Below are 10602 nucleotides of genomic sequence, written 5' to 3'. Positions count from 1 at the left end.
AGGCTCAGTCATCTAGACCTAGTTGTATATACAACTTTCTGGCTAAGTACTAGATTCAAACATAACACTTTCTTAGATTGTCCGTATTCCAAGTACGAGGAATAAGACGGCCATCTAAGGGTTCAAGACGGTATGTACCATCCCTTACTTCTTCATTGATTCGGTATGTCCCTTCCCAGTTGGGGGTTAACTTTCCATCTTCATTAGCACGGCCGACCGCTTCCATTTTTCTCAGAATAAGATCCCTCATCTTTAGCGGATGCTTAGACACCTTGCGGTTGTATGCCCTCGTCATTTTAAGACGATAAATTTCAAAGTGTCGCATTGCCCCTGGCTTCTAGAAGAAAGTCCAGGGCCGTTTTCATAGCCTCCCAATTGACCGACTCATCATATAGCATTACCCGAAGGGTAGGTTCTTACATCTCAATTGGGAGTACGGATTCAGCGCCGTAGACAAGGAAGAATGGGGTCTCTCCTGTTGAACTCATAGTTGTGGTTCGAATAGACCATAACACGTTCACCAACTCATCTGCCCAAAGGCCGCCTGCTTTCTCAAGCTTACGCTTGATACCGTTGGAGATTAACTTGTTGTAAGCCTCAACTTGGTCGTTAGCTTACGGGCGTCTGACCGAGGCAAAACAATGAGTGATGCCCTGGTCACTTAGCCAATTTTTGAGTTAGGGCGTCTCGAATTGGGGTCCATTGTCGAACACTATTGACTGTTGCACACCATAACAAGTGATTATATTTTTCCAGATAAAGACGGACATATCCGTCTACTTGATCCCTCGGACGGCCTCAGCCTCCACCCATTTGGTGAAGTAGTCTACTGCTACTAACATATATCGCCTCTGCCCGGACGCAGGAGTATACGACCCTAAGATGTCCATGCCCCATTTTCCAAAGGGGAGTGGACTGCTTATGGCCGACAAGCTATTTGCAGGTCGGTGAATAAGGGTGGCAAACCTCTGGCACTTGTCACATTTTTTAACCATTTTCATGGCATCCGACTTCATGCTCGACCAGTAGTAACCCAGATGGGTAGCCTGGCCTTTTCCGCTAAGGCCCGTCCGTCTATATGGAATCCATATTGCCCTTGGTGGAGGTCATCCAACACATCATGCCCTCTCTTTGGGGTGATACACTTCAGGTATGGCTTAAAAAATGCTTTTTTGAACAGCTCCCCATTCTTCATTTCTAACCAGGCTGTTCTCCTTTTCATCAGCCAGCTCTCTTTAGGATCGTCCTGGAGTGTCCCATCCCTTAGATAGGAGATCACCCCGTCTATCCAAGTGGAGCTCTGTCTATGATCTGTACGGGCTCAACATCAATACTCATCTTTTCTTTTACTTCCTAAAATACCAATCTGCGAGTATCTCATGATGCAAAGGATGCTAGCTTGGAGAGTGTGTCCACTTGATGATTTTCTAAATAAGGAACTTGTTGTAGGGTGAAATGTTCCACATCGACGGCCTCATCTTTCACCATCTGAAGATATTTCATCATGGCCGACTCCCTAGCCTCGTAGTCACCATTCACCTGGCTAACTATCAGCTGGGAGTCAGAACTAGCATCAATTTTTGTTTCCTCGGCCGCCTTACACATTCTAAGGCCGGCCAGAAGGGCTTCATACTCGGCCTCATTATTAGAGGCTTGAAACTGAAATCTCATAGCATATTCAAACTTATCTCCATCAGGAGACTGACAAATGATACCAGCACCACATCCAGTTTCTGTAGCACTTCCATCCACAAAAACCTTCCAGATCTGATCCCCTACAGGCTGTAAACCCGGCCGTGTCATTTCGGCTAAAAAATTAGCAAAGGCCTGCCCCTTGATTGCTTTCTTGGGCTCGAACATTATATCAAAATCTCTTAGTTCTAGGGCCCATTTAAGCATTCAGCCACTGGCCTCCAATGTTGTGAACTGTTTCTTCAATTGTTAGTCCGTGTAGACCACTATTGAATGAGCAAGAAAGTATGGCCTTAGATTTTTTGATGCCATAAACAATGACAACCCAAATTTTTCAATGGGTGAATACCTCATCTCGACATTGTGTAAGACATGGCTGATAAAATACACAGGGATCTGATGGTCGTCCCTCTCTACAAAGAGGACGGCACTCAAAGAATGATCTGAAATAACAAGGTACATGTATAGCTTCTCATCTTTAAGCGGGCTAACGAGACGAGGAAGTGTATGCAGATGGTTCTTTAATTGCTCAAAGGCTTCCTCGACCTCTTCAATCCACTCGAACATAGCTTTTTTCTTGATTGTTTGAAAAAAATATCGGCACTTATCCCCTGACCTAGACAGAAATCGGTCGAGCGCCGCTAAGTAGCCGGTCAGCCTTTGCACTTCTTTGATTGTCCTAGGTGACTTCATATCTAGGACTGCTTGGATTTTTTAAGGGTTGGCCTCAATGCCGCGTTGATCAATTAGAAATCCGAGAAACTTCCCGGACTAAACACCAAAGACACATTTCTTTGGATTTAACATCATCTTATGCCGCCTGAGTTCGGTGAACGTTTCTCGAAGATCATTAAGATGGTCGGCCGGCAGCTTTGATTTGACAATTATGTCATTAATTTATGCCTCCATGTTCCGGGCGATTTGATCTCTAAACACAGTGTTGACAAGTCTCTGAAAAGTGGCAGGGGCATTCTTAAGGTCGAATGGCATTACTTTGTAGCAGTACAGACTCTGCTCGGTCACGAATGCGGTTTTCTCTTGGTCTTCTTCCCACAAGGGGATCTGGTGGAATCTGGAGTATGCGTCCATAAAGCTCATCAAGGCGTGTTCGACTGTTGAATCGACCAGTCGGTCGATTTTAGGTAAGGTAAAGCTATCCTTAGGACATGCCTTGTTGAGGTCAGTGTAATCCACGCACATTCTCCATGTTCCATTCGGTTTCTTCATCAGGACTACATTTGCTACCCAATCAGGGTAGTAGCATTGCCGAATGAAATCGGCGTCCAACAGCTTCTTAACTTCTACTGCGGCCGCCTGATTCCTTTATTCTCCATGATTTCTCTTTTTCTGTCGAACAGGCTTCATCATTGGATTTACCGCCAACTTGTGGACGGTCAGACTTTGATCTATGCCCGGCATCTCATGAACCTCAAATGCAAAAACATCCTTGAATTCTCTTAACAACTTTATCAGGTCGTCTCCTAGCAAGCCCATGGCCATAGTGCCCACCTTGACCGTTCGATCAGGTTTATTTGGATCAAGCACTACTTCTGTATGATCGCCAGCCAGTTGCGGCCTTAACTCTTCTGGCCGGAAACGACCATTAGCTGTTGTGCCTGCTCTTTCATGATGCTTTTGGTCGACCTATTGTGTTTGGAGTAACCCTTCTTCGGAATTTGGCTCGGACGACCGTTGTCGTTCCCTAGCTGTTGGCTTTACAACCAACTAATTGCATTCCTTAGCCATTTTGTGGTTTCCATGAGTGGTACCAATTTTTCCGTCCGTCCTATCAAACTTCATTAGCATTAAGTGGGGTACGATTACTGCTTTGGCTACTGTTAAAGTCGGATAACCGATAATGGCATTGTAGCCTGTAAGCTCTTTGACCACCAGGAAGCGGACGACCATGTCCCTTCTTTCCCCTTTTTTCCCAAATCGAACGGGTAAATCAATCCGTCCTACCGGGTGTATGATACTCCCACCAAACCCAGCAAGCGGATGGGAGATATCCTGGAGGGCATTTTCTGGAAACTTCAAATTTTTCAGACATCCTAGGCTGATTATGTCGGACGAGCTGCCAGTATCAACTAGTACTCGACCAAACTTCATGTTAGCCACCTTCATGATGAATACCATAGGGTCATTGTGAGGGGCTCTTATCTCGCCTCGGTCTGCCTCGTAGACTGTCACTTCCGGGAAGGGCTCGTCCTTCACCCCCTCGGCGTGCATCACATTCCCCAGCTTCCAAGTGTCCTGCTTAATTCCCTTCATGGTAGGGCCGCTTGCGGCAAAGCCGCCTGATATAACGGCCACAAAACCAGAGTCAGTGCTGTTTCCATCATCTTCCTTGTCAGCTTGCTTTTTCTTCTCGAATTTGTTGTCTGTTCGAGTGTACGTTAATTTTGACTTCAAGACGTACGAGTTCAGCATGCCTTTTTCGGCCAGTTTATCCAGCAATCTTTTCAAGTTGATGCATTCATTGGTGTCATGTCCCACGTCCTTGTGGTAATGACAATATTTGTTCATGTTGCGGTACTGGGCCGAACCTCTCAGTGGTTGGGGCTTCTCGAACTCAAATTTATCTTTGATTTCAATCAGTATTGAGTAACAATCCTTGTTGAACTCGTACTATGGTTCGTATGTCTTGACCTTTTTTTATTTTGGCTGCTGGCTGTCAGCCACCCAAACTTCCTTACGCTTGTTTCCTACTTTTTTCTTTCCGGGCGAGTCTTGTTGAGAAGGTTGCTTCTTCTCAGCCCCCTTGGCCGGCTGTTATGCTTTGGTAAGCGAACAAAATTCAGATGCCTCAATGTAGGCTTCGGCCTCCCGCAGTATGCCTGCGTATGTCCGAATCTTTTTCTTGACTATATCAAACTTGAAACTGTTATGCCTTAACCCCCGGAGAAATTCCGAATAAGCCATTTCATCCGGCAAGTTATGAATTTGGGTTTTTTCTTGATTGAACCTCTGGACGTACGAACGCAGACCTTTATTCTTCCCTTGAACGATTGTTTCTAGGTTCAAGCTGGTCTTCCTTGGGGGAATGTTGTATGAGAAGTTTCCAACAAACAATAGATTGAGAGTGGTAAAATAATTGATGCACCCGCCCGGTAGGCTGTTGAACCAGTCCTGCGCCACGCCCTTAAGGGTGGCCGAGAAGCACCTGCACCATGTGGCATCATCCACACTTTGCAAATACATCAGATTTCTGTACGAAGTGACGTGCTCTTCCGGGTTGCCTGTACCATCGTAGGCACCCACAAGTACACTCTTAACTTTTGCTGGTTAAGGGGAGTTGAGAATTTCCTGAGAAAACGGAGGCGGCTTATCACTGAGATTTAACAAACGCATTTGCAAATCAATTGGCTAAGGCTGTGCAGACGGTCCGGCCAGATAAGCTGCCTGGTCGAACGGCTGGCCATATTGCCCGTATTGTCCGAAGACAGAAGGGTTAGGCGGCAAAAATGCATTAAGATTATGAGGGGTCCAATATTGAAACGGGTGAACAACTGGAATAAGAGTTTGAGTATGATGAGCTTGGCTTCCCTGATGGTCCTGGCCGATTTGGTATGTTTGGAAAGAGAGGGGTCTGAGAATTCATCCGGCAATATGGGAGTAGAGGCAGTGTCCGAGTAGGCTGCTCGTTCCCGTTGTTTGTGCCGAATGTATTCCCTTGCGTCCTTCCAAGGTTGAGACGACTCAGGCTCTTCCGTTCGAGGTTGTCTGGTCTGCCCCCCAGCCGACTGTGTTTTCTCCAGGAACCTAGACAGATTCGTCCGTGGCACCCTAGGAGATCTTCCAGGTCGTCTGAAAGAGGTATTTCCAGCATTTTCGGCGTTAGTTTCCTTGCTCTGGGTCTTCTTCTGAGTGCCCTCTCCTCCTCTCTTGGGCGGCTGCCTAGAGGAAGAAGGCATCTTACCCTCAAGCTCCTTTCAGAGCTTGCTCAAGGTAAGCTTAAGTGAACCAACAGTAACTGGAGGATCATCGGCTTCATGAAACGAGGCGGTCAGAGGGTCACTAGAATTGATTATTGCAACTATATCCTCTACATGTCCATCCTCACTAGGAGCAGGACCTGTGTTTGGTGTCTGACCATCTATTGTCATAATGGACAAGAGTCCCAACAGGCGGCGCCAAATGTTTCGGGGGATTTTGTGATTTCCTAGGACTCTGGTCGCGTTCTTCTGACAAGTAAACTCAGACACTTGCAAAACACGAATATTCCGGTGACGGAATATTCGCCTCCGACGGTCCTCCGACGGTTAAGTTAGTAACCTGAAATCGGAAAGGCTGGAAGACAAAGTAGAGAGAAGTTGGAGTTGTTTTGTGCTCTATATTAAATGTTGGCTTAATCCACCCATCCCATCATAAATGATTGGGGTATTTATAGGGGTGAGGATTTGAGCTTTTTAGGGTTTGTACCCTAGAATGACATTTTCAGATTGGCGGCACAATCAGGTAGGGACACGTGTCCTTAGGAAGCGTCGTTTTGCGGCTTTCTTGGGATTTGGGCCTCCTGATATAAGGAGGCCCTTTTTCTCTCTTTATTCAGGTTGTAATACCTTGTATTTTTAAAACGTATTTTTTAATTAATTAATTAATTAGTATTTTTTTAAAAGGGTATTTTAGTAATTTATTTTACTATTAGAAAAATTGAAAAATTCATATTAGACTAAAACTTACAAATTGCAAACTAACACACCTTTTTATTCAAAGTGAAATTAAACACTATTTTTCAGAAAAAAAAAGGACACTTATACTTTCTAGAAAAATGCGTATTTTTGTATGAAAATTTTCATTTACACCTTTTGTTCTATGACCTATTTAGCAAGTCTAAATTAAACTTTCTAGACCAATTACTATTAGACTAAAGTACAAAAAAATTTCAAACATTTCACACACAAACAAGTCTAAATTAAACTTTCTAGACCAATTACTATGACCTATTTAACAAGTCTACACCAATTACTATAATTAATAAGGTCCTGTTCTCTTCACCTTATTTTTGTTGAACTGAAATTATTTTTACTGAAACAAAATTATATTTGCTGAACTCAAATTATTTTTATTGAACTTAAATTAATTTTACTGAACTGAAATTATTTTTGCTGAACTGAAATTATTTTTACTGATTTTCTATTATAATTCTTCTTTAAGAAAACTGAATTTTACTAAACTGAACTTATTTTTACTGAATTGAAATTATTTTTACTGAACTGAAATTAATTTTACTGAACTGAACTTATTTTTATTGAACTGAAATTATTTTTACTTAATATTATTTTTTTAAGGTGAAAAGAACAGGGCCTAATTTTTTCTTAGAACAAAAGGTGTAAATGAAAATTTTCATACAAAAATACACATTTTTCTAGAAAGTATAAAATTAAAGTTTCATTGTCTATAATTAATTGAAGTCCTTTTCTGAAAATATTGGTAGTATGGTTCCTTTGTTTGATTTTATTTTTCATGTTAAACGTGCAAGCAATATTGTCATCCACTTAGTTGTTAGATGGGACACAAACAGTAGTTATGAACTAATCTGTATGAATTCTTTTCCGCAAATGCGGACCTCGATTGGCAATAAATTTCCTATAATTTTTTTTGAACTTATTTTGGTTGAATTAAGCTAAAACAAGCAAGTTCAACCAAATAGGCTCTGATCATACATCAAACTTCCCTTGTATTCTTATAATACAACAAATTTTTTTGACACGTTTTTTTAAGGAGATGATTAGAGTAAATAAACGAGCATGAAACTTTATTAAAATAATTTGAACACCAAGATTACAGTAGGGTTAGGTACTACATGCATAAATTTTATTTTGAATAATTCATCCGTTTTCACTACTTAATCTCTTTTTCAAAGTGTGTACTGAAAAAATGTGTTGTATTTAAAAGAAAATAGATTAAATATATATATATATATATATATATATATATATATATATATATATATATATATATATATATATATATATATATATATATATATATATATATATATATTAAATGCTTTATATATAGATTAAATATATATATAAATACTTCTTTCGTTCTTTTATTATTGCACCACTTGTCTTTTTAGGAAGTTTCACAAATATTGCACCATTTCCTCTTTAGGAAAAAAATTATTTGTGTTCACACTACAAATACCCAACATACCCTTGCTTTTTCACACTTACTTTTTAGTTTATCAATATGTTACATGGGCAATTTTGTATTTTTACCTTTCTCTCTCTTACTTTTTCCACTACCAAAATATTTGTACCCAACCCCTATGGTGCAATAATAAAAAAACGGAGGAAGTATAGTAATTATAGCAATTACTCCAATTAGTAAGAGTATTAAGGACTATGAGAGTTCATTAAACTATTAGACTCCACTCCCATTAAGTTTCCATTAATTTATCTCAAAATCTTACTATTTTTTTCTTAAAGAAACCATACGAATCTATTCAAATTTAGATCAGGCCATTATTTTCCTAATTTCATTTTATTAATTTGTATTGCAATGATATAAAAACTATGTATTTAGAAAATACACATTAAAACAACTCTAATAAGATCGATTTACTTGATAATATGTGTATATAAATTTTGTATTAACATAAAAAAAGGTCAAAGTCTAATTAAAATATATGAGAGCTGCCAAAACTTGACTAAGCGTATTAGATTAGATTAAAAATTGCATACTATAACACCTTAATTCTAGTGAAGATAACATAGTCCCGAACTCTCCATTGTTCATTAGTACATCATTTTGTTGACATGAAATCCCACTTGTCTGCCTATAAATTAAATTCGTTAGTCTTTGGATTTAATAAATCAAAATTAAAGTCAAACTTTTTTTTTTTTTTTTTTTTTTCTCCAATTTGAACACACCCCCGCACAAAAGATGTGTCCTAGAAAATCACAGTTTTTTTTAATAAGTTTAATTTGAATCTAAATTATAGAAATTCGTGATAGTTTTGTACTCTTAACCTAATTAAAATAAGATGTATGAGTTTTAAGAATGAATAATAAAAAGTCTAAAATTAGGCTCCATTCACTTTATCTTGTGTTTACTGAACTGAAATTATTTTTATTGGATTGAAATTATTTTTGCTGAACTTAAATTATTTTTACTAAACTAAAATTAATTTTACTGAATTGAAATTATTTTTGCTGAACTGAAATTATCTTTAACTGATTTTCTATTATATTTCTTCTTTAAGTTTATAGATTTTTACAGAACTAAAATTATTTTTAATGAACTGAAATTATTTTTGTTGTACTGAAATTATTTTTATTGAATATTATTTTTTCAAGGTGGAGTGAAAATGGCCTTAATATATGAATAGTGAAAGAATCAAACGTGTCAATTAATTAGAAACATAAGGCATACGAATTAATTTTTACTAAAGTGCAGTTTTCCACTGTGTGGCTTAACGGCTTATGAGAGATTATTATAATGTTTTATATACTCGGGTGCACAATGTACCCAAGGGTATTTATGCCTCATTTATGATGAATATTGTTTAATTAATCATCAAATGAAAATAAAAAAAACTAAGAGCTTGATTGACATTGTTTTTTATTTTCAGTTTTTTTTTTATATTTTGAAAAAAAAAAACAAAAGCACAACAATTGTGTCTTCTTTTCTACCAGTTTTCAAAATTATCACGATTTTTATATGTTTGACCAACTTTTGATTCATTATATGACATATCTATACTTAGTATTTAAAAACACAAATCATCATTCCCATTGTGCCACAGGTAAACTTTATTTTTCACCAATGTCACATGTTACCTCACCTTTTCATTAATTAATTAATCTCCTTTCTCATTAAAAAAAAATAAAAAAAAAAAGCACTAGCTTTAATTTTTTTTTGACAAGAAGAAAAGGATTTGATTAGTGAAAGATAGCCAAACGGCACTTACAAACAATTCCAAGGAAATCTAAAATTCCAACACAAATACATTTCACCTTAGAACTAGTTACATCGCAGATTCGATCAACGATCGCCTTTATAAAAATCTTCATCCGAAGCAATACAATATGTGAGTTAGCACTAATTCGGCTTGAGATCCACGGATGAATAGTTGTTTGGGTGAAAAAACTCATATAGCCTTCTAGATACTTTTGGAGATTGTGAAACCTTAAATCTTCAATCTTTGGCAGACGAACAAACAAATAAAGTAAACCAAATAGAATAAACACCACCATACAGATGTGATCCTTTATTGAAAGCAATTAAAAAGTTTTTTGGGGCTTACCACCGGTAAAAACACCGGTGGAAGCCCCTACAAAAATTTACAATTGAGACTAGAAGAAAAAAGATGGAAGAGAAAGAGAGAAGGAGAAGATTGAAGGAAAACCTTCAAAAATGTAGAAAAAACCTAGCAATGAAGGCTAGAAAAACCTTCTTAAGAGAGAAACCCTAGAGGGAACCAAAAAACCCTCCCAAGAAAAAAACCTAGAGGGAACTATTTAGCAGCCTGATTTACATTTACTTTCTAGCACTAGCTTTAATTGAATGTATGAAAGTTATTTGATTCACTTTCTTCTAATTTAATATCTTATACAATAACATTCAATTGTCACCCTTTCTTCTTCTATATAAACTATTCATTTTCCAATTGAAACATATTACGGAGTATAAAATAAAAATTTATATTGTACACCTATATACATTCCGTGCATTGCACAGGGCAGAACACTAGTAATTTTGAATTAAAAAACCAAAAAACAGAATACAATAGCATTATCAAAGAGACGCTAACTTTGAGAATTAATTGGGTGTATCATGCAGCTGGGTGTATACAAAAAATATCAAAAGCTTCTAATTTACGAGGGATTTACCAATGAACACAAAAGATTCCGTAAGAGAATAGATTCAAAGAGCGAGTTGGCGGGGCCACCGCGGGGC

General features: G+C 38.1%; 1 protein-coding gene across 1 annotated transcript; it reads right to left on the bottom strand.

The window, feature by feature from the left end:
* Positions 1 to 3417: 3417 nt before the first annotated feature.
* On the bottom strand, positions 3418 to 4218 carry LOC145565455 (uncharacterized). The gene has a single exon (XM_081625454.1). The coding sequence runs from the start codon at positions 4216 to 4218 to the stop codon at positions 3418 to 3420; it is 801 nt and encodes a 266-aa protein (XP_081481580.1).
* Between the last annotated feature and the right edge of the window lie 6384 nt (positions 4219 to 10602).

This window comes from Chenopodium album, chromosome 10 (assembly GCF_948465745.1).
Source record: "Chenopodium album chromosome 10, dcCheAlbu1.1, whole genome shotgun sequence".
Lineage (NCBI taxonomy): Eukaryota > Viridiplantae > Streptophyta > Magnoliopsida > Caryophyllales > Amaranthaceae > Chenopodium > Chenopodium album.
This window is presented reverse-complemented; position numbering and strand designations above follow the sequence as displayed.

Excerpts from the sequence above, each read along its gene's own strand:
- LOC145565455 (XM_081625454.1), bottom strand. The coding sequence starts at position 4,218 with ATGAACAAATATTGTCATTACCACAAGGACGTGGGACATGACACCAAT.